At 36.9% G+C, this 23,883-nt stretch overlaps 2 protein-coding genes across 2 annotated transcripts; both read right to left on the bottom strand.

Moving 5' to 3' along the window:
* Nucleotides 1-1,678: 1,678 nt before the first annotated feature.
* On the bottom strand, nt 1,679-2,931 carry LOC135611352 (uncharacterized). Its single transcript, XM_065107082.1, has one exon. It carries the CDS (start codon nt 2,819-2,821, stop codon nt 1,853-1,855), a length of 969 nt encoding a protein of 322 aa, XP_064963154.1. The 5' UTR covers nt 2,822-2,931; the 3' UTR covers nt 1,679-1,852.
* A 378-nt stretch (nt 2,932-3,309) lies between these two features.
* Nucleotides 3,310-22,877, bottom strand: LOC135611350 (ATP-dependent zinc metalloprotease FTSH 12, chloroplastic-like). The gene is made up of 19 exons (XM_065107079.1): nt 22,401-22,877; nt 21,781-21,965; nt 20,602-20,828; nt 19,275-19,570; nt 17,626-17,703; nt 17,263-17,505; nt 17,015-17,155; nt 16,711-16,878; nt 16,097-16,209; nt 13,036-13,252; nt 12,391-12,462; nt 10,200-10,319; nt 10,008-10,124; nt 9,687-9,869; nt 8,369-8,488; nt 8,197-8,271; nt 7,988-8,095; nt 5,877-5,957; nt 3,310-3,820 (listed from the first exon to the last, which is right to left on the bottom strand). Exons 1-19 carry the CDS (start codon nt 22,833-22,835, stop codon nt 3,743-3,745), a joined length of 3,057 nt encoding a protein of 1,018 aa, XP_064963151.1. The 5' UTR covers nt 22,836-22,877; the 3' UTR covers nt 3,310-3,742.
* Between the last annotated feature and the right edge of the window lie 1,006 nt (nt 22,878-23,883).

Here is a 23,883-nt window from a genome sequence, read left to right as displayed (position 1 = left end):
ATGCCCGAACTCATGGCACGAAGTCCTTCTGCCAGCACGTCAACCAATCTTCTGATATGATGCTCTCCAGCCCAACGTCTGATTCTCCTTCTTCAATCGATTTGTCTTTCCATGATCGAAGTTAGTCCTGCATCACTCAAACGCTGATTAGATCATAACTTTATCAATTGATTTCATCATCAAAATCCGAGATTCAATAGTTATACTCTTTTATCTATCATGACTGATTAAATCAGTACATATTTCAGCTTCATCTACTAAATGTGATTACTAAGGATGAAGCTAAATAGTTCCAAAACTTCTTGAGGCAGGGCATATGCTCAGACCCAACGACACTAAGAATGCAGCACTAACAACTAAAGTGGCACTCATGTTATGTCAATGACGACAAAGTTTTGGACGAACAGAACTAGGGGAAGGAGTAGTCTTACCTATGGAGGCAGAGTTGGGATCACATTGGCCAGCTCATTCATGTTGAGTTGGCAGGTCTAAATACATTCCTAATAATAAAGAATCAAAGGCTACTCACTTTCTTCCAACAGGTTAGTAAAAGCTTGAGCAGCTAAACAAATTATTGTTCTAGCATCGTAAATCTATTCCACCTAAGAACACCAAGATATAGATAAGGGACAAATGAAACACAACACATTCTAATGCATGATTCATGTGTACCTGACATCCTTTCTGCCGTTGTATTTTGTTACTTCTTTGGATGATGATAGCAATATTCATATTGCTGATGGCTAGACCAGTAGCTGTATCTAATCTCAATGTCATAAGAACAAAACTCCATTGTGCAAAGTACTCAAACTAAGCTAACAGAAAAAGTTATACACAATTAGATACAATTACTTACACCCGAAAGTTCAGGGTAATTCCAAAGATAGAAATCAGCCACCTTTATGCAAGTAAGAACAAGATGGTTGATCCTTGCAGAAAGTAATATATAAAGCTACTATTAGGAAAAACATAGTGGACAAAATAGAGCAACTGGAAAAAGAGAAACAATATATTAAGACTTTTCAAGAACACTCAAAAGAAGTCACTCTCTGTAATGATACCTCAAAAAAGACAAAAAAAAAAAACTAAAGCATGATCCAATTGAAAGCTTTAAACAAAAAGACCTTGTTTTGAAGTCATTCTAACACTCATTTGACCCAGTTATCTCAAGACACAGAACTATATGCAACACAAACTATAATCATTCAGCCTTGTAATAAGAACTTCCCATACAACTAGTTAACTCTAGATACAGAGGAACAACCCATAGGGAGAACGCTCATTGGAAGAACATCTTTCCAAGTCATTCCCAACAAACATATAAGCCAGTTCAGCAATATCAAATATAAGAAAGCAGAAAAAAGTACTAGGGAACAAAATTACACATATCTAGATTCGGATTCAAAGAGGGGGAGCAGCTTTTAGACAAATCAGCATTAACCATAGTTCTCGAGTATTCTACTTCATCATGCTTCCAGTTTCACTAAGAACATGTCAATTTGTAAATATCAAAAGATATAATATCAACACGAATTACAGAGAAAAATGAAGGAAATATCCAGTGGATTATTACATTTTCATTTGAATGAGACAGCACCAGCAGCTGTCATATGAACATTTCCCACAACCAAGATGTTTGAAAGTACAAACCACAGGTAACAAAGTTAAAACTAGGAGCTGAAAAACTACCACCTCTCTACATTCATAAATTCCATGTCTCTTCGCTATTTTCTCACATTAAGCTGCTAAAACACTCTGTTGTTCCTCCAGCGGTAACAAAGAAGCAACACTGGCGTATAGATAAGAGACGAGAGCCAAGAGTAGTTACTTGCGTTTAGAGGCCGTCATTTGTTCAGAAGTTTTCCATCTGGATGGAGCTCTTGAGCGGGACGTACTCACCGAGATAGCCACCCAGATGGTCATACAGCGCGCTCTTGTCGATCTGCTGATGGTGGTAGCTCTTGCAGACATAGTAGAAGACGCTCTGCACGAGCAGGCCGACGAGGTTGACCATGACGAGCACCGCGACGAGCGCACCACCGACGAGGACCTTGACGGAGACGCTGGTGACGCCGAGGCTGCCCTCCTCGTTGGGTCCCTTGACGACGATGGCACGGAAGAGGGCGCCAACCAGGCCACATGTGCCAAGGTAGGCGACGACTAGGACGGCGGCCATGCGAGCGCGGCCGCGGAGGAGGTCGCGACTCTTGGCCATGGCAGCGAGGCCGCAGAGGGGCTCAAGAACGGAGATGACGCTGGCGAGGTGCCAGAGGGCGGAGATGTAGACGTGAACAGCGAGGAAGGCGAGGAGGACGAGGACGAAGAAGAGGACGAAAAGCGGGGAGGGCGAGCCCTGGAGCGGGCTGAAGAGGAGGAGAAGAAGGACGGCGAGGGCGAAGACGAGGTTATAGAGAAGCATGAGAAGGGCAACCCAGAGGAAGGTGCGAAAGAGGCGGGGAAAGATGGGGCGAACTGCGACAAGGGAGGAGGAGAAGGAGACGGGCTTGGCGGCGTAGAGGGAGGCGACGGTGAAGACGACGGCGGCGGTGGAGAGGAGGGAGAAGGTGAAGAGGAAAAGGAGGTAGGCGAACTGGTAGAGGAGGAGGAGGAGCCAGTCGGAGGCCGGGGCGTCGCTCCTCTGCAGCTGGAGGAGGATGGGGTGGGTGAAGAGGGTATGGGCGAGGATGGCGAATGAGAGGGGGAAAACGAGGGCGAGAGTGATGAGGGCGAAGGTGCGGGGGGCGCCGCGCGGGATCGCCACCGACTCCCGCACCACGTCCGCCATCGACAGGGCCTGCAACTCCTCTAGCTGCAGATCCATTCTTTTCTTGTCTTCGTTTTATCCTCGCCTCCGCCTCCGCCTCCGCCCTCCGCCCTCCGCCTCTGCCTTGGGGTATTCGGGTTCGGGAATTGGCAGGGAAGTAATTGTCGGTGATGCTGATGATGACGATGGCCACGTTGACGCTGGGCAACATTACAGCCCACTGCTTCTATCGGATCGGGTCAGGTTTCGAGAGTAAAAGTAGCAAACAAATAGGCCCAATCCGCAGCTCCCTGCCCAAAAAGGCCCGCACAGCTGTCTCATCCTTTGTCCTGAGGAACGCATGGCTGCGGGCCTGCCCATCAAGCCATCCCCTGCCCCACACCACCACCACCCACACCCACCCACCCTCTTCTGCCGGTGGCAGAGGCAGAGGCAGAGGCAGAACAGCAGATAGGCAGGACTTCTCGATCAGGATTCAATCTAACCAAACAGAACTCACATCACTGTGATTGCTGCTGGAATTTAAAGAAGATATCATGGAGAAATTGACATAACATATGGTTGGTCACCCCTCCACTGTTACTTGAAGTAAGGCTACACACCTTTAAAGTTGACAGGCAAAGAGTTTCGACAATTAATTGATCTTTAAATTACGCAACGTCATTACTTGTGCAGACATGTGGAAGCTACAGAAGGAATCCAAGATTGCCTCCTCCTACAGAAGCTTATATTCCTATCTGACAACCGAAAAATGGTCACAGACTGGAAGTTGATCGTAACCTCCCTCCTATGCCCTCGTGAATCTCAGCTGTGCAATGGCAGCCGAAGTAAAACTATAGTTGGCGACATGATCAGAAGCTGTCAACAACATTTGTCAAACAAATCATCACAAGGATTACTCGAACCCTCCAATTTCTGTCTCCTCGAGGCATTTAAGACCACCAAACCAGAGAAACTGACGATCCAATTTAACTCGACTCAGCACCGGTGGAGAGGAGCAGGATAAATGTCAAGTGGCTGATAATGCAAATGTTTGTTGACAGGTAATGGTCCATCCTGAAGAATAAAATAAAAAGATGTTATCTAGCAATATCTGAGTAAAGGAGGTGCTGGTTGACACAATATCAAAAGCATTAGACAGCACCAAGGATTTAATTATCTAGTCACATCATTGTACCAATGTCCACAGTTTGATGCAGCATGCAGTGCTTTTTACCAATGTCAAATTATCAAACATCAGTTTTCCTGTGGTTTTATGACCAAATAAAAAAAAGAGTACTAAAACCAGAAAAATGAAATAGAAGATGCCATCATTATTCACAAAAAGTTGGTGCTTTCCAAGAACAAGCCAGGATATGACTCTAACGCAGGGAAGTCCAAGCTTAAGTTTGTTTCCCAAAGGAATGGCATTGTTTTAGTTCTGGGCTTGTAGGGTACACACCGCACATAACCCACGGATCCATGTCATTCATACACTAATCACATCACAAACACATGCCAAGAACACATAAAACGTAATCTTAACAATTGAAGAGAATAAACTAAGAATTTAGTTATAAGATGGATGGCCAAGAAGTTCTTGCACAAAATAAAAAATTAGTTATCTTATATCTATTTTATTACTTTGATAAGAAGGGATTGATGATGCACATTAAAACGGATAGGGATGTCAGGAACTTTGTGATATCAGTGTGCGACTCTCAAATAAGGGTTTAATCTCTATTTGGCACTGTTAATCTCTATTTATCAATTATATTTTTAATATTTTTCATATTTTAATATTTCAGAGCATCTCGTTTGACTCGAGCGAGCATCTAACGCCTTAAGTATTTTCAGACCTTGGTGACTAGCGCTTTTTAAATCACTGCTCTTAAATTATAAATGGAATCTTATTTGACAGTTGCAAGGCTAACCATGCTTTATCAATTAGAGTGTTGAACAATTAGGAAAAAGTACAAAAAAATAGTCCAACTAACATAAAAGACACTGAGTTGGATGTTCGGGAGTAAGCATGTTCTTATTTGAAAACAATCATGTGTAACTACAATAAAGGATAAAATAAGAGGAAATGTTGAAGTATAGACATGTCAAAATAAGACTTATAAATGCCTTGTTTAAATGAGGTGATTCGATCAGGACTACTGATGCAAGAGTTGGACAAAGACCTACGAAAACTTTATCAGAAACAATAAAAAGATATTTGAATGCTCTTTTTTAACTAAGAATAAAAGTGGGAAAAGAACCAAGTAGCCAATTCCAAGCAGTTGAAGATACAAGCCATGGCAATCGTTGAGTGAAAAGGTCGACAGGTTAAAACATGTTGGTAAAGAACCTTTATAATTGCATAACATAATGACCAAGTCATGTACCCAGATCCATAAGGCACTTGCCATATTGCATATGCAGGCTTCAAATAGACAACAAACAGCTTTCCAAACATTCACATTTAGGAACTACATTTGTCACACTGAGCACTCATTCACCATACGCTTATAGTGGATATGATGCATTGCTGGTATCGATATACTTTAATTCAAAAAAATCTGTCTTGTAAATTCCTTTCTGGTAGCTTAACGACATGTCAAAGCAAAATCATCTTTAACAGGATCTAGTACAACGCTTTATCAATGTTTGAGTCTAAGCCAGTTGGCTGCAATATTCCAGTAACTAGGTTTCAAATATTGGTCAGGCCAGTTCATACCAACTGGTGTGTACGGTCCAACCAAGGATCCAACTGGTGGGTACAGTTCAACCAAGGATCATACTGACTCATATAGGTCAGCACCGATCAGCATATATCTTGTAATTTTTTTCAGTTTTTTGTGCAATATTGGTCCGTATATCACCTGGTCAATACTGTAGTCTGAGCGACTGCTGAAACCAGTATTGGACCAGTATATAAAACCTTGCGAGTCAAAGTTAAATTTCTGAAAAGACTGTCAAATTATCAAGTTCGCCATATGCTATTTGCAAATAGTCTAACAAAATAATGCAAGGTAAAAAGAACAAAAACATTGACTGAATGTTAAAAAAGAAAGTCATACATATTCTTGGTTAGGTAAAGCTCAGAAACAGAATACTGGTAAAATCAATGGAAGAAGCAGCAGAGTACCTCATCCAAGTTAACTTGAAATGGTTGTGCCAAATCTTCAAGCATTACCGGGGACATTTGCTTAACTCTTTCATCCGCTTCCTGAACAGAAATATGCAATTGACATGATTTCAAACTCTTCTATCAGAATTTGTTTCCTTGTGAAAAGATAAATAGCATACAACAGGGAGACCTTTCTGCAACTAAAATCTAAAACATTAGAACCAATTATAGTTAATAACCTTTTACTTTTTTGTGCCTGAGTATCTTTACGTGAACTTCAAGCAAATACCGCAGCAACAAGTACTTCAAAAGAAATTGTTACATACAATATTTCCATAAAATGTCCCCCTAAAATGTAATAAACCTATTGCCAGTTTAGCAATTAGTCATATACAAAACTAAGTTGTCTTCAGAAACTACTACTCTAAAGCAAAGGAGATTACAAAACATATTTGCCAACAGCACATCTTCATGCAGCCTGTAGTGCATCACGCAATTCAGTTTGCAATTCAGTTTAATTAATTAAAAGTCATTTAAGACTACCAACCACTAGATAGAAATGCAACCAAACAAATCTGCAATTAATTTGGTATTACTATGAGAGTTTAAATTGTCGACAACTTAGTCTGACAAAGCTGCACCAGTGGACAGCCTAGAGTTCCACTTGCTATGGATAAACTTAGTAGGCATTACTTGAAAGAATTTCCATGTTGTATGTACAAATATGCTGTTTTAAGTTTTAACTGATGACATTAGAGAAGGGAAAAACTTTTAGCTGAATGACATATAATAGAAGGGTTTCCGCAATAAGTCACTAAGATACAGTCACAATATATAAGCGAGAAACTTTCAGCTGAATTACATGGACTAGAAGAGCTTATGGAATAAATCACTAAGAAACATTAAGCAGAGCGCTTAATATAGAAACATCAAATTTAACATGAAGACAAATATGTAAGTAATAATAAACAAAAATTGAAAACTTAATAGTTAATAATTGTATAGAAATAAAAACATGCAAAAGTTTGTTGCTGGTGTCAATATGTCCTTAATTGAATTAATAAAAAGAAAGGTATATTATCATAATCTACTTCAATAAACCTACTAATGCATAAATCCATGTAACTAGTAGCAGATCCCCCCATCTCTATGTACTAATGCAACCCATGATCGACTTTTGATGTGCTAATCAGGATATCATAATCTCCTCCTAAAAACCAGCCTAGAGCCCAAAACCGATCACTGGGATTCCTATGTGGGTCAATTTTAAGAAAACCTTATCTTGGTAAGCAAGAAATAATACCCATCTTGGCATGCATCAACCCATACAAAATAGCCCACATAGTTGCTTACTTGCTTTGAAACCAATTATCACAATCTAGTTCAATAGACCAATTGACCTAATAACTTGAATAGAACAGACATAGGACTATGTAGCTTAAGATGATTAATCAAAAGTAAATAGTATTACTAGTAGACCCAATCAATCCTATATACCAATGCAACCCACCATCAACTACCAATGGATTAATCGAAGTGTCACATATAATTAGTTGATGTGCAGAAGAACTTGAAGTACTCTTTAAAATGTAAGAGCAGGATGGTTAAAGCAGAGAGACATTATTGCCCCTTCCATAATTTCCAAAGGTCTGCAAGGTCCACAGGTTATTTTTACATGACACAAATTGGTCCAAACATGCAAAGCAATAAGATGGTCACAACGGCCCAACTTTTACTATAATTTGTGTTGATAAGTTTAACCATCTTACGTGTAGCAATGATATTATTCATAAAATTCTTGTTCCACAACCTCTATTGAGTTTCCACTCGAAGTCCTGAAAAGTTGCATCTTTCTAGGAAAAGTTGTCCAGCAAAAGAAACCTAAACAGTTTTAAAACCTTGTATATACATATCCTCTATGAAGCATCTCCTGAGGTTTTCATTAGTTTGTTAAACATGAACAATGTTGTATTTGATAGATTAACAAACATAACTAATGTTCAAAAATAAGGGAAAAAACTCTCATAACTCGTTGGTTTTAAATGAAAAAAATCAAATAGCCATTCATTCATTTCACTGGGAAAGCCCAAACTTTTAATACACAAGAAATAAACTCTATATTCACATACCAGTCCAGTGATCCTTGATTTTTCCAAAAGTTCTATGGCGATTGCATCCAGGATATGCCTGTTCTGCAATAAACCTTTCATGGCAAGTTCTTCTGTTTCTTCAATATACTGCAAAGAAATTGAAGTTTAATGCTATAGAAAGTGATCGGGTTGATTTACAAAATTAATGATATCACATAAATGAAAAATGGATACGAGAAGCTCATTACCCTTGTAAGCTCTCGGGTGAAAAGTTCAGACACCTCAGGAGTCATGTCAGCAGGTATTACATTAGGGTCATCCCACTAGAATTATGAAAAAATCATCAACTAATTAGATCACTTTCTTATAAGAGTTATGTCTTTTGTTAGAAGGAAAGATTTACAAATTAAAGAGAAAAACCTTAAACTTGATCAATTCACCATCAGGATTATCTGGACGATCCATCCGCCTAACCCTCTTCACAAGGGTTGTCAGGCCCAATCTTGAATTTCTGGGGCTTATCACCATTTCTCTAGCAATCTGTGGTAAAATCATATTTGGGAAAGTGAAGTAAAGCATTGATTATAGCAAGTAAAACAAAACATAATATACATGCAACTGATATTTATTTGTGCCAAAAGAAAAACAAGAAAACAGAATGGAAAAACTAGGAATTGAAAAAATGCTATATGTACTCACTTGTAGGCATCCTTGCCTACACACACAATAGAAAGGCAATGGGGCCTTTCTCCTTAAGCTTGCGTCTCTAAAAGGACACTCACTCCTATTTCAAACATATTGGTAGCCAGTAGGGACCAGATCCCAAACAGTTAAGACTCCAATAAAGTTTTCCTTTTTATCTGAATAAACATAAACCGAGTTACATCTTACCAGTCAATCCTCTCTCTCTCAATAGATTATTTGATCTTTTTTTTCTCATCATCTGACGTTTCATTCTTTGGTTACATTTCAAACTTTAATGGACTAAACCAAGCTAATGGAGACGAGAATGGCCCGTAGGAATTCATGCTGTTGAGTTTAGTTGCAAATTATCATAATCCATTTTAAAATCTAAGAAACCAGTGCAACTTTAAAAACAAAGAGAGAGATGGAGAAAGAGAGAGAGACTTCTCTATTGCACATATAGGCATTTTAAGCCATATGCATAAATATGACTCGCATTCCTCTGACCAAGTATGTGCCAACCAAGATAGTTATATGACAATAAATTATAGTTTGAAAACTAAGTGTTATTGGAAGCAATGTTTGTTGTGTATAAGAATGGAGCTGCCAAGTCCCAAGAATTATCAGCAATTCAGGATCCATCCCACAAAAGGTGCAATATTAAGAAAGACGAAATATGACCTAGGAGGGAACGCCAAGTGGACCAATCATACTGTCCATAACAAAAAAAATTGAATTTCAAGAGACTGCATTTTCCTGTGTATTTAACTAATAGCAAATAAAGACTAGAAAAGTTTACACGGATGAATATCGATCGATTGATCAATGAAAATATGTTATTCCTTTATAGTGGTATCATCTGAAGGTACATTATCCACTGAAAAAACTGAAAGGATGATTCAAGAATCAAAAGAAACACAGTTACAAAATGAGTTTTGTATCTTAAAGATATGGAAGTTGCATTTGATAAAAAAATAAATAACGTAACTTATGCTTAAAGAACCAGAAAATATAATCAATAATAGTTTCTAATATGATACTGTGCTTCACATACTTTAGTGAGCTTTTTAAGATCATCTCTTCCTCCATCAGTGATGTCGTCACCAAAAACAATTCGTTCAGCACAACGTCCACCATGTGCGACTACCATTTGCATCTTCATGTACCCAAAAGTAGTGTATTCTTGAATTTGATCCACCATGTCTTCCCTAGGATAAAATATAGATATTGCAGTCTCCTGCTAATAGATAGACATATTAGCATGAAGAAAAGGACCTTTGACAACTTAATAGTGGAACCTGATCTGATGATCCTAGTCCCTTGCTGTTAACCAAAAATCATGAGCAATCTTCAAGCCTGTAATCAGAAATCATACCTTACCACCAGGAAGTAGCTGAGAGAATGCATGCCAATCAAAGCGGGGGAATAAATGAGCTAGCAAAATATGACCAGCTTCATGCACAGCCAACAGTCTCCTTGTCTCAATGGAAACCTGTTATATTAAAATTAATGAACACAAATCTTAATTTATAACTAGTAAAAACCTTTGACAAACTTGAATACATACTCTTGCTTCGCATTTCTGTTGCTCTTCTTCTGTTAGCAATACCCCCATTCCCTCCAACAATTGTTTATCTAGCACATCAATGATGTCTTGATGGGTTATCAATGAGTGATCCTTCCTTACCTAAAACCCATAGCAAGTTTGAGCTTCAGAGATATAGACATATTCTTCAAGATGAAAAAAGAATTCAAGATCCTTTTCTTCTCCCTGGAATAAAAAATTAAACTGAAGGCGCACAAAGCGTGAGTGATAGGTTCATAATATGAAGTAGAGGAACCAAACATCCTTAAAGCTTAACTTCATCTTTGATTCACTGTGAGCTGGACATATCACTAAGTTCAGGATAATATCAAGTCCTTCAAGGTGACTTGGGATCTCCGAGGAAACTGTGAATGCTCCAGTTAGGTAGTTTATTTCAAACTACAGGTGGTACAAGCAAGAGAAGAAGAATGCAAGTCATCAAATATTAGTTTAATATTACACCACTGCAACTAGATATGGACTCAGAAAGGTGGCTTCATGAGATTCTATCATATAGCTTAGTAGCAGAAACCCCATTGTGTCCAAATTCCTAGAGAAATATGTGCATTACAGCTTGGTCAAGTCCTTGATGCAATCCTGGACCAAGCTTGACGACCTTGAGCTGAGTGTTATCATTTGAAAGTTTGAAACCATATGATCCATCTCATGGCCATGTCAGTTAAAAATGTAAACATAAGAAAGAGCTTCTAAATGCTTAGTAACAAATCCAGAGCAAATTAGCACAACTGAACTGTTATCTAGTACTTAGTGTCATCAAGGAAGTCAATTTTGACCAGTTCGGTTCATACCCGCTGATATTTACCCATCACCCCCATTTTGGGTGGTCCAGTCCGGCCTAATTAAAAAGAATAAGACTCACTTCTTTGAATGTGAGCTAGCGTTCACAAGCCCTGTCCTCTGTACACACGGAGCTTGCAACCCTGTACTCTGTATGCACGCTGCCCGCCACGGACCTACCTTGCCGCCCACCATGCGGCACCAACCTTAGGTATGCTTCTTCGTATGCATACTTCCACCGCCGACCTCCCTTGCTGCCCACCATGCACCACCAACCTTAGGTATGCTTCTTCGTATGCACGCTTCCACCGCCGACCTCCCTTGCTGCCCACCATGCACCACCAACCTTAGGTATGCTTCTCTGTATGCATGCTGCCCGCCGCCGACCTCCCTTGCCGCCCACCATGCGCCACCAACCTTAGGTACACCTCCTCTTCATCCTCATCCTCCACCGCTTCCGCTTCTTCCTTCCTCTTCCTCCTCATCCTTCTTCCTCTTCCTCATATATTGCCTCTTCTTCCTCCTCGACCTTCTCCTCCTCCTCCACTGCCTCATCCTCCTCTTCTTTCCTCTTCCTCCTCTTCCTCCACTGCTTCTCTTCTTCCTTCCTTTTCCTCCTTCCTCCTGCTTTTCTTCCACTGCACCCATATAGTACCTCGGTATGATATTGCAATCCTTGGTTGTCATTATTTTAGATGCAACTAACAGTTGGAGATGGCAAAATTCAATACAGGTTGATGGAATATGGGCATGCACTGAGCAAAAATAGACACAAATAGAACAATACACTAAAGTCAGTATAAGGAACATGCACTGAGAGCAAACTGACAAAAATAGAACTATAAACTCAAATATCCAGTAAAAATGCCTATTATAATCTACCAATGTCAACAAACTAAAATTCTGATATATAATGAGCAAATATCCCCTATTCAATTTTGAAATAACTTTGGAACAAGCAACAAATAGGATCCTACTTGAGCCCAATGCCAACTGAAGAACTGCAGACTGTGACAAATGGAAATCACATATTTGTCCAATTACATAAAACATCAAGCTCAATTAAGCAAGTCTGAGCCTCTGAGGCACAAATACGTTCTATAATTTGAGTTTTAAGCTTCCACATTAATGATCCAACACAGTAACGCAAATCATACTTACTTCTAGTAGTAGAATATATTTTATTAATTCGCCAAATAATTTTTGTCCTCACAAGGCTCAAATCTAGGTTTAAAGGAAGCAACATGATATTAGCATAACAAAATAATTTAAATTACCGAATAATGCTCTTTTTAATACCAACATATTTAACGAGAATTTAGAAAAAAAAACCCTTGGTTTTACAAGGAACAGGAAAAAAAAATATTTCACTTACTGACATAATCGCTGCTTCATTGACAAGATTTCGAATGTCAGCTCCAGAATAGCCAACAGTACGAAAAACAAGCTGATCATCACAAAAGATCCAAATCAACAATTAGCCCCAAATAATCAGAATCTGCAAATTATATAAGAAAGCAACACTTGGCAAACACAATTGTGAGCTTCAATAATATAAAGGAAATGAAAGGTCAAATTTTGTTGATTTCAAAGCATAACTAGGCATTTCAGTTTCGACATAATAATTTTGACAAATAATAACATTACGTTCTGAGTATTGTCACAAAAAAGGATTAATAGTTCAGCGAAAAACCCATATTTAACTATTTGATATAATTTTTTAACCATGGCCTCAGCAACATTGTTATCAACAATCACTATGTCAGATGCCACTTTTCTAGTTTTCAACCAGAACCTTGAGCAAGCACAGTTTTTATCACTGACTCTGGGTCCCATATCATAAAAGCTAAAATGTACACATGCATGCTCATCAATCTCTCGGAACACCTATATTACATTGGAAAAAAGTAATGCATTAAGAAAAAGAATTCAGTAGAAAATGCACAGTTAAAAAAATATCAATTAGAAAAAATAGACCATGAGTTGCAACTTGCAACAAAGAAATGAATTGCTAACTAGCCTTTCCAAAGTCCACATCTTCAGCAAGCTTCTTTCCAGCACTATGTACATCAAAAATCCGTACTCGTTGTTTGGCATCAGGTAACCCAATGTATAGGCGCCGGTCAATGCGCCCTGGACGGACAAATTCAGCATCCAACTCATCTGGTCGATTAGTTGCACAGATAAATATTACAGCTTGCCTTAGAGAAAAACGGTTCACACCAGTTTTCTCTTTCCTGTAATTTATGAACAACTGAGAAGAGGACATTGCCAGAAAGAATAGCTAGAAATTTTTAAGCAAAACAGGAAAAGGATTGGTTAGGTCAATGGAAAGTTAAAGATAAAATTCATCTATAATTTATTTTTCACTGACACAATTCCATAACAGGATCATCAATTCCATAACAGGATTCGTTAAGTCAATTGCATGCAATGACAATAGTAACATAATTTGACGGATGTAGAAGGGAAAATTCAGTGCAATTGACATCTGTCATTACAAGATCTACCAAGAATCAAATATATATGCAGCCATGCATCCAATATGCTGAAAGAGTGTTTTGCAGTCTAAAACAGCAGTCGCTAGGCTGCAATGGAGCAACATTAATTCATCAAGGCCTACCCTATACCCCAGCAGTTGTACCTACATAACATAAATCTGAGTATTTATAATGAGAATGTCTATGAACCTGACTACACCTCCCACCCACGACACTGCCATCTCAAAGATGGTCCAACTATGGCACTACAAGATCATCTCCTTTTACTGGCACTCCATCCAACTCCAAGAGGCCCAAATTCCATTCCGATAAGCACCATATAACATTTCTAGTTTAACTCCAATGATATGGTATGCCAAAATCTCTCCAAATACTCATCTATTTCAGCATTAGGCTGAAACACCAACCTCTTCTTCAGTGTGAGACAGATTTATTTACAGATGGTGTTTTCAGAGGCACTTCCTTCTACAAGTTTCTTCAAGTTCAGCAAGTCCCTATGGAAGACTTTTAAACATACCAGTGCATAAGCCTCCCACCAATTGAGGTCTGGGGAGGGTCAAATATGTTTTAAACCTGTCGATACCAAAACTTACTGTCCCTTGCAATTAGCAATATACCTCACATGAAGGAATTTCTCAAGAAAGGAGTAAAATTAGCATGTTTCTACAGGAACCTATAGAAACCATCAATAACCTCCTCCTTTGCCATCTTGACCAAAGTATCTGGACCAACATCCTAGGCAAATTTATGATCTCTCATCATCCTTTAAAACAGAAGTATGCCTTGCCTACAAAGAGAACAAAAAGAGTCAAACCCAAAGGAATGTTTTGACAATTATTTTGGCCTTAAATGACAGAAAAATGGCTTTTGGTTAGTAGGAATATGACAATTGATTCTTGTAATTCTTTTGGGATTAATAAAAACATTTGATTTGAGAGTTCAAATTAGTTTATTTGTTGACAACTGAATGATCTTTTGGTTTGTATAACTTAAAATAGAGAGCAAAACTTGGTAGCAGAAGACAGTTGGTTCTTCACAATCTAGGTGACTAGAAGTTAAGAAACAACAACATCACTTGCAAAGATAAGACTGTATACATTGATCCTCCCCAAACTCCACATTGGCTAGAGCCTTATGCACTAGTCCATACTTTTCTTTATGTAGTTTAAAGCTTTATGATAGCAAAGAAAAATAACACTAAAATAACACTGACAGTATGCTCCAAATTAGGCAACCAGCACATATGTGTGAGCAACCTCAAGAAAAGGAGTTATGGTTCATTTGGGACACATTTGAATGTGCATTGAGGGCCCAATACATATTTCAAATGTGAATTAGTGTCTGGTAATTTTTTTTGAAATCGCATTTGGCCTAGATGTTGTATTGCAAATGCTCAAATGCTAAAGCTACCTTAAGATAGCATTGCAAATGTGAATTGTTGTTTAGTATTTTTTTTTTGAAATCACATTTGGCTTGGATGCTGCAATGAAAATGCTCAAATGTTGATGATATCTCATGGTTGCATTAACATTTCAGCATTTACGGGATGCTGATATAATTTTTCAAATTTCCAAAGTACCCTATGACATTATCTAAAATTACAAGATTGCCAACATGAATTAGTGAGAAACCAACATGATTTATGTCTTCAATACGGTAAAATTTAGTTGTTTATTTTCAAAGGTTATTTTATATTTATTTATATATTTTTTATTTATTATATATCTGGGTCATACGATTTTTTTTGTAAGATTACATACATTCTATTTATTTTATTTATTTACTTATTGATTTAAATGAAATATATATTCACTTTTGAATAAATATTAAAAATATTAAAATAGTAAATTTGTTATATAATATTCAATGGACTTTCGAAATATAATTTTACCAAACAACACTTACGTCAATGCACATTTATAATACAACTTTCATCTATTGTTTATCAAGCACTCAAAACATTCCACACTTGCATATTCATTCAAACTCCTTTTTCTAAATGCACATTAAAAATACAAATGTGCTTCCAAACGTAATTTTAGTCCTTACAAGTTTATGATTTTGTTGTTTCATAATTGAAATTTTGTTATTTCATTATGACAACTTTTTTTCTTTACAAAGAGATCCGTTCTTGGCTAGAATCGACGTCTAAGTTTGGGTTCGATACTTGGCGAAAGTAAGGAAATAATGTTTCTGTTCCAGATCCGGCTTTGAGGCACTAACAGGAGTTCAAACAGGTAAGCTGATTATAGTGTTCAGGCGGGGAACCATCAAGCTCAGCGGGAAGAAAATCATCTAGTACTGGTTCTTGTACATTAACTTTGCAAAGGAATTTAAATGCCAGTACTTTTAATGATTTTGATTTCTAATTTGTAGAACACTAGACAAGATTGCAAGAAAATTTTCACTTGCTTCATGTAAATTCATATGTTTTGTTTCTTATAGTTCTCATGTTTGCTTGTACTTTGTGCATGATACCAACCATTCCAAGTATAATATGTGATTTCTTGCATATATTATGTACTTATTATTAGAAAACAATTCTTGAAAAACAACGAAATACAAAAAAAACCAGCATACTCTCCATCAAGCTGTGTCATCAGAGCATCAAATGTTGCACGTCTCCGTGAGTCCTTCCTTGCATGACGCCCAGCGATAGCATCAATCTCATCCACAAACACAAAAGAAGGAGCCTACACGAAAGATCAAAGTTTATCCACCCATATTATTCAGAACACTAAAATATATAATACCTTGAACAAAGATCTATGAAGAGTAAAACTGCATACTTTTATAACACATAAAAGCACTTAAAGCACCTCAATGCACATATACATTTTATGAATGGTTGAATGCTGCCTTTTTTAAGTGGTTCAGTGCTGCTACTAGCCACATGAATTCATGGATTGAAACACATCTAGGCATGATAGAGCTAAAACATTGAAATAGCAAACCATACATTGAGAAACAAAAGTAGAAGAATAACAAGCAAGACTGCATTTAGTGGCTGCTACATGCCTCCAAGGTGCAGTTGTATCAAGTTAAAAACTAATATCTGCCACTTTGAAAGAACAACATTACAATACTAGACATCAGTTTATAGGTCCACAGTGCATCCATGGAAGAGTTAAACATACAAAAGATGAAAAGAACATCAACGTATGTGTTGGATCAAGAGGTACAAGAATACATACATTTCTTCTGGCAATAGAAAAAATTTCATTAATTCTTGCAGCCCCACTTTTTTCGCTATCTGTAAATTCAGCACCAGATGCGAAAATAAAAGGCAGTCCACTTTCCTTCGAGATTGTCCTTGCAAAAAGTGTTTTTCCAGTACCAGGTGGTCCTGAAATAAGCACACCCTAAAAAGCAAGCACATATTACTAGCTCGTATAACAATCAGCAGTAGTATAAGAAACCTAACAACACATCAAATGTAATCCACAAAGAAGAGTAAAACTAGATACAAATAACAAAAAAAAAAATGAAATGGATTACCCTGACAAATGCAACTTGCTTTTCATAATAATCCATGGGATTGTTCATGTAAATCATTATCTCATCCAAAAGATCCCAAACATCACCACCTAAAACAACTTCTTTATACATAGATTTTGTCTCACCAGAACTTTCTACCGGCTGCATATATGTATATGGCAACTATCAGATGGCCATTTGACGAACAACATAGCCTATTAGATATAAAATATAACAAGACCAACTGGAAATCTCATGAAAATACTCACCAGTATAAAGTTTTCTGCATAAGCCATGTCATAAAGTTGGTTATACTTTTTATAAAGAAAGCGCTTATTTGTAATATACAAAAGCATCACTGACTCTCTGATGAGATACAATATAAGTAATCCTGGTAATAATGCAAACACAACTTTAAGGAAGTAATGAATTTGCCGCTTTTGAAGGAGATCAACTTCGACCCCCGAACTCGAGACAATCTCAAACAAGTAAGGATCAAGCGGAATATCAACCTACACAAATGAAAATTTACTTGGAATCAAGTTTGCAGTCAAATATGTAGTAGGCCAGAAATGCAGCCTGCATCTTCTAAGTATACACTACAACATAGAAAGCAAACAGTCAAGACATACAATATACTCCAAAGGAAAGCCTTCTTTCATTGTTACATATATCTTCTTGAGGTCCTCAGAGAAGACAACAGCAGCAACCTGCTTTAATCAAAATAAAAGCAACTGAAATCTTCTGAGGTTTAAAAGGTTATTATTGGCAATTTCTCAAAGGAAAAAGACCCAAACAAGCATATGCAACTGGATGATATATTCCATAAGTGCTTAACCATGTAGAAAATTTCTAAAGATTAGGCCATAATATAGAAGTGTGTACATATCTGAATAAGTCTAGAACATTTAAAATTGTGTACCTAAAGTTGCCTTCAAATCTAAATGTTGATAAATGTCGGCTGTTAGATGGATGGAAAATGATGATGCATGAACCAGTAAAGATATCACATGGTCTAGAGATAGCAACCAAGCAACATCAAGGAAGCCTTACAAACCCTTAACTATGTAACAACTTGCAAATGGCACTAAAAGATGAGATACTTTAGTTAAGGTCAACAAGAAAAAATAACAGCTTTCTGGTAAAGTTAAAATTGAATTATTGATCTAAAATCAGTGATCCAAATATTGACTGGCTGAACTGCATATAAAATGCTCTCACATAAATAATCATATGACTGCAAATTCATTTACACATTCATTAAGTGGCACAAAAATCAAGCAATATGGAATTATTTAAATTGTTCAATTTTAGCAACTTAACAGATTGCCAAATGAACTTTAAAATTCAAATATCATGATATTTTTTCTATGTGAAAGATTTTGAGAAAAAAACTTGATATCAAGTCAACAGGAGTCAAGTTTTGCTACTAACAATTATCCACATTACTCATGTTGATCTGACACAAGGTTCTGTAAAGTTTTTCATAACAAAAGAACCTGAAGCACCTATTGTTTCTGTCTGCTTCATGGTTATCTTGCATAATTGAACAATTATCTCCCTTTTAACAGCTTCTACTAAACGATTTATTCATTTGCATTGTGAACTTGCTCAACTCTCATCTTTTTATTGCATAGTCCGAATATTCTAGATGTCACATCCAAATGGAATAGCTTGAAACTACTGATGATGCATAAAAGAAACAAGAGATTTAGAAATCTGTTGCAAGAAAGATACAAGAGCATATACACCAAATTAAACCTATCTAAACATATCTACTAACATACAACTCAAGTGGTACTCACAAAGTTACAATTCACACATCTGCACCTCCAAGGCATTTTTAAGAAATGAAACTGACAAACATATGAACAAAGGCACAAAGTTGGTTGACGACCGTCATCCCAAGCCACTTCACTTGGCAAGATTTAAGATAATACTCATTGAGGAGCTGCAGTATATAAGTAAATAAAGTTAATTTATTTAATGTGGAAAACTTTTAATTGTTAATGTTATCTAAATATCTATGCGAGTGTATGACTCAACTATGAAGTCTATCCACTTAATATATCTTAGTAACATTCCAACATGTCACAATATCAGGTGTCACTAGAACTAGTTTCTCCATATTAAGCTATATCTGTCTACATTCCTCTCAAGTTTAGTGTTCTCACATAGAGAAGATTAAAAACATATGTTAACGCTGAAATAAGTTCCAAAAGGTTCTTTTATTTGCAATAAGATAGAGAAACAGCTAGAGAGAAAGGAAAAAAAATCATACCTCGGAACTATCGAGTTTGTTGAGGAAATAGGTATACGGCAATTTTGGACGATAATGCCACCACCTCTTAGAAATCCAAAGTGCTCTGCTAGCATCTGTATCTGATTTCCTTTCTACAACTTCTTTTCGCAAACTTTTTTCCACTTCTTGCATATCAAAATCAACTACGTACTTAGCATTAAGTGAATCAATTTGTTCAGTAAGTTTCTCCTTTTGCAGAATTTCTTTCCACTTGCTTAGTCGTTCTTGCCATGTTGTTGAACTCTCTTGTCCATCCACTGAAGTGCCAACAGCATCTTCATACCCAAAGAAAAAATATAAAAATTTTGAATTTTTGGAATTATAAGAGATAAATCATATCCAAAAGCGAGCATAATAAAGTAAACATATGTAACCTTTACATCAATGCTTGTAACCATGGTTACCTGGAATGTGGAATTTTCGAGGCCATTGAAAGAGGATAATATATGTCACAGCATATGTCACTTACAGTCCTTCATACCTCATACTATGCAGGGGACAGAATTAGTTGGTTCATTATTCTGGGTTCAGTACACAGAATTTGTCGCTCATATCACTTGCTTCATTAGATAAGATAATTTAGACTTATCAAGTAATTAATAATGAATACAAATTGTTGTAGTAGAAGACCTGAAACATGTGAACTTAAAACTTTTTGGCTACTGATCAGTGCTTTTGTTGTTTCAAATTTTCCTTGGAGGATTCCAGAGGAACAGTATTTATCAATTTTATATCTTTAGCTAATTTACATCTACTAACAAGAGTATTTTATGACATCAACAACAATAGATCCCATTTTTAATGTTCTGGACTCTGTACCACATTGATTTGAGATGCAAATCATTGCATGTATGGAAAGGAACTTCAGTTGTGATCCAGAAAGGGGTTACCGAACTCAAAATCTAACACATCGTCATTGTGAAATATAGTACCACTGGGTCCATATTAGCCGATAAAGCTGAGCCCTATACCAATGTTTTCAAAGGACCAATCCCTTTTTCTGTAAATCCTGATTATGAGGATGTGCTGTTATAGTGAGGGTAAGCTTACGGAGGATAAACAGAAGATGCAGGCTATGTCCAGTTTCATCATGGATCAAAGCACATGATTCTGATTAAAGTTGAACGACATTAAAAAGATCCTATTTAATCTGGCATATCTCAAAACAATAAATTGCTCATTTAAAACACTTAACTACTCACAAAGATGCAGGACCAAACGGCCAAATTGTTAAGTACTTCAAAATCCTAACCAAGCATTAAGTGAACATAGATTTTAAAAAAAAAAAGAAGAAGAAGAAACCAACCAGAGATGCTTAAATTTACTTTCAAGCTTTTCTTATCTTCAAGGCTCAATTTTTTGTCACTATCAATGATTTTAGATATAGTATCTTGAGGTAGCTCAGGATCCTCATCCCATGCATCTTCTCCAACATAAGAATTATCTTGAATAAGTTGTCCGCTAGGTCCTTCAATAAATTTCATGATTTTTAGTCCTTTAGGCATTGTCTTCCTCCATACGCCCTTCTTAAATCTGCAAAGCAGTTGATATCAGAAATCAAAATAGACATCCATCCAAATACCGCCCATGAAGTGAGCATGGTGGTATGTCAAACAATCGAGTATCAGGCTTACACAATATAAAGTTACAAGGAAAAAGTAAACAGAGAACAAAGGAACAGGAAAGTGCCAGAGAAAGAAAGATTGAGAATAAAGAAGTAAAGCATATATATGTTAAGAAGCTTCAACAGATTAGAACATTCAGAATGAATATGCAATCTCATTGTCTGGATCTCCCCACCAGTATCTGTAATGTAATTACTAAAGAATAGCTGGTACAAATGTAAAACAACAACTGTTTTGTGCAAATATGGACAAAGTTAACCTGAATCCAAATTTTAGAGTTTACATTCAACGCAAAATGACTCAGCTAGACACTTTATCCAGAAGAAGGAAAGAAAGAAAACAGGATCAAAGAAGTATGAAGAATTTGGACACTTAGTATGAAGAATTCAGACACTACTCGTTGGACGTCCAAAATGATTGAGCTAATTTGCACACCAAAAAGTAAAGGGATAATATTCATGTCATCCTGAAAAAAGGATTGAGCATGAGTTTACAGTACCACAAAATATACAACAATCATGTGAATCAAGAGAGAGCAATCAAGCCAATGGTAGAAGATAATATTGTACCTCCATCCATATAGTGAAAAAAAAAATTCTAACAACTAACCTTTCAGATATTTCCACATGCACAAGCAATCTTAACAGTGAACTTCTTAATAATGAAACATCTCAAATTTCTGGAAATGTATGCCCTCTTTGACCCTTTCTACAGGGAACATCTAACAGCATATTAGTAAAAATAAAAGAACAGCAAATACTCATATAAAAGATCACTACGAAAGATACTCAAAGACCGATAAAACTAAGTGCATTTACAAGCAGAGAAGTAAAACAAAATGAAGTGAACATATTGCTTACCTCCTAAGATTAGCTGGAGATGGCTCAGGAATTAAAGCTTCCATATAGGCCTCAGTCAATTCTCTCTTGCTCTGTCGATTAATTTGGCTAGTTAAAGCCACATAGAACTTGCGACTTGAAATTGAAACAACAATGATATACAGGATCAATGCCCCAATTCGTCTTGGTTCCCACTTTCTAAGATCCTAGGAACAATAAGAATATATTGATAAGTTCTCAATCCAACAAAAGAATGCAGCATATGTGGAAGAGTTACTAAAATAATAAAAAATGATTAGTATATGAGAAATGAACTTAGGAGCAAAACTATAAAAAGTAAACATGCATAAATCGAAGCAATTTGCCACTTACCTAGGTGAATTGTTTGTTTCACTAAACTGTCACTTGGCATCTCTTTCAAAGACTATACTACTATAATTTCATTAAGATCAGCTAGTTAGCCAATTGTACCAAAAATCATTGCTCATAACGAGTACTTGAACAATTTGAACAAGTTACATGGTATAAGGAGAAAATGTACGAGTTCTTGCAAGGGTTGGGGTTCATATCTCAAAGATTAAAACAATAGCAACATGAATCGGTCTGAAACAAGAATTCAGGTCAAGAAGGAAGTCGGCCACCTTCCAATTCTCCCACTTGTTCCACTCCAAGAATTCCGGCAGCCACTCCGACCGAAACTGATCCACGGCCGCCAGTCCCTTCTTGGTGACGTCCCGGGTTCGCTCCACCAGCACAGCGGCCGTGGCATTGGCGCTCTCAAGATCGATCCCCGTCTCCTTCTTGAGGTGTTCCCCAAAACTCGAGGTAAACCGCGCCGAACCACGGCGGAGGGATTCATAGAAGTTCTCCCAGGTGAAACTCGCCGATCCGTCTCCGGCGCTCGAGGAGGAAGCACGGAAGACCGTCGTTCTTGGGAAGCGCCGCCTTCCTCGGCGGTGGGTAGGGGAAGGCGGAGAGAAGGGGCGGAGGAAGAGGAGACTACGCGCCGTCGGAAAGATGGGGGAGGGGGAGGGGGAGGGGGAGATTGGTGGCGAACGGGCTGCGAAGGAGCCCATTCAATATTTGGGGAGCGAGGAAGAGGATGGGATTGGGGAAGAACATAGAAGCGATAGGGAGCGAGGGGGGGTTTGGGGTTTTACGTCTCTTGAGAAACTTTCATAGAGACCCTCGTTCTTTTGTTAATTATATTTAGATTCTCGTTTTGGCAAATTAAAACTCGTTTCGACCCTCCCCTTTTTTTTTTTTACAATTAGATTCTCATTTTGACAAATTAGTAATCTTGCCACCAATTTTGTCGAAGATTTCTATTCATAATTTTTTTTTACTATTTACTATCTCATTTAACTTTTAATATTTTTAATATATTTCTTATAAATAAATATACATTTTTTTTTATCCTTTTATTTTATTTTTATTGGACACGAGGGAAGTTCTGCCTATATTGAGAAAGTATGATTAAAAAGAATCGTCTATCCATGTTATTTTTTTATTAATCTCATCTAATCTTACCATTCGCGATAAATAAAGGCATTGTGAAAAATAAAAAGAAAATTACACTAATGGGTTGTGAAAAACATAAAGGAAAAGATTAATAATAAATGGTGTATATATCGTAAAATTATATTTTATTATTTGTTAGGTTGACAATAACAAAGGATTAGCAATAGTTTCTTAATCTAATTTAACAATTAACCCCTCAATATTAGCATAAAATTTTAACATTTCGAATTTTAATGTAGCTTAACTTGCCAATTAAATCCTTGGATTTTCAAATTTTCCGTAATGCCCCTTTAATCACAAGCCAAATTATATCCACTAAAGGGTAGTATATTTTATTTAGTTCTCCAAATTAACAAGGAGCTTTTATCTATATTTTCTCTTTAAGTTTGGAAATATAATATTGATTCCGACCCCAAGTCAATAGTATAAGACCAAGAGTTTAAAAATAAATTTTGAATATTGGATTCCTATATATACAATTGTAAGCAAAATATTTATATATTATTAAATATTTTAAAGAATAAACTTATGATGAGATAAGGCGAACTTCTAATTGACTTAATATGAAATATCATTATAACTTCTTTTTACAAGTCAATTCTA

The sequence above is a fragment of the Musa acuminata genome, chromosome BXJ2-4, assembly GCF_036884655.1.
Source record: "Musa acuminata AAA Group cultivar baxijiao chromosome BXJ2-4, Cavendish_Baxijiao_AAA, whole genome shotgun sequence".
In the NCBI taxonomy this organism is placed as follows: domain Eukaryota; kingdom Viridiplantae; phylum Streptophyta; class Magnoliopsida; order Zingiberales; family Musaceae; genus Musa; species Musa acuminata.
This window is presented reverse-complemented; position numbering and strand designations above follow the sequence as displayed.

Excerpts from the sequence above, each read along its gene's own strand:
- LOC135611352 (XM_065107082.1), bottom strand. The coding sequence starts at position 2,821 with ATGGATCTGCAGCTAGAGGAGTTGCAGGCCCTGTCGATGGCGGACGTG.
- LOC135611350 (XM_065107079.1), bottom strand. The coding sequence starts at position 22,835 with ATGGGCTCCTTCGCAGCCCGTTCGCCACCAATCTCCCCCTCCCCCTCC. Across the intron at positions 10,125-10,199 it reads AACAGAAATGCGAAGCAAGA|GTTTCCATTGAGACAAGGAG; the intron begins GTATGTATTCAA and ends TTAATATAACAG. Across the intron at positions 8,096-8,196 it reads TCACCCGAGAGCTTACAAGG|TATATTGAAGAAACAGAAGA; the intron begins GTAATGAGCTTC and ends ATTTCTTTGCAG.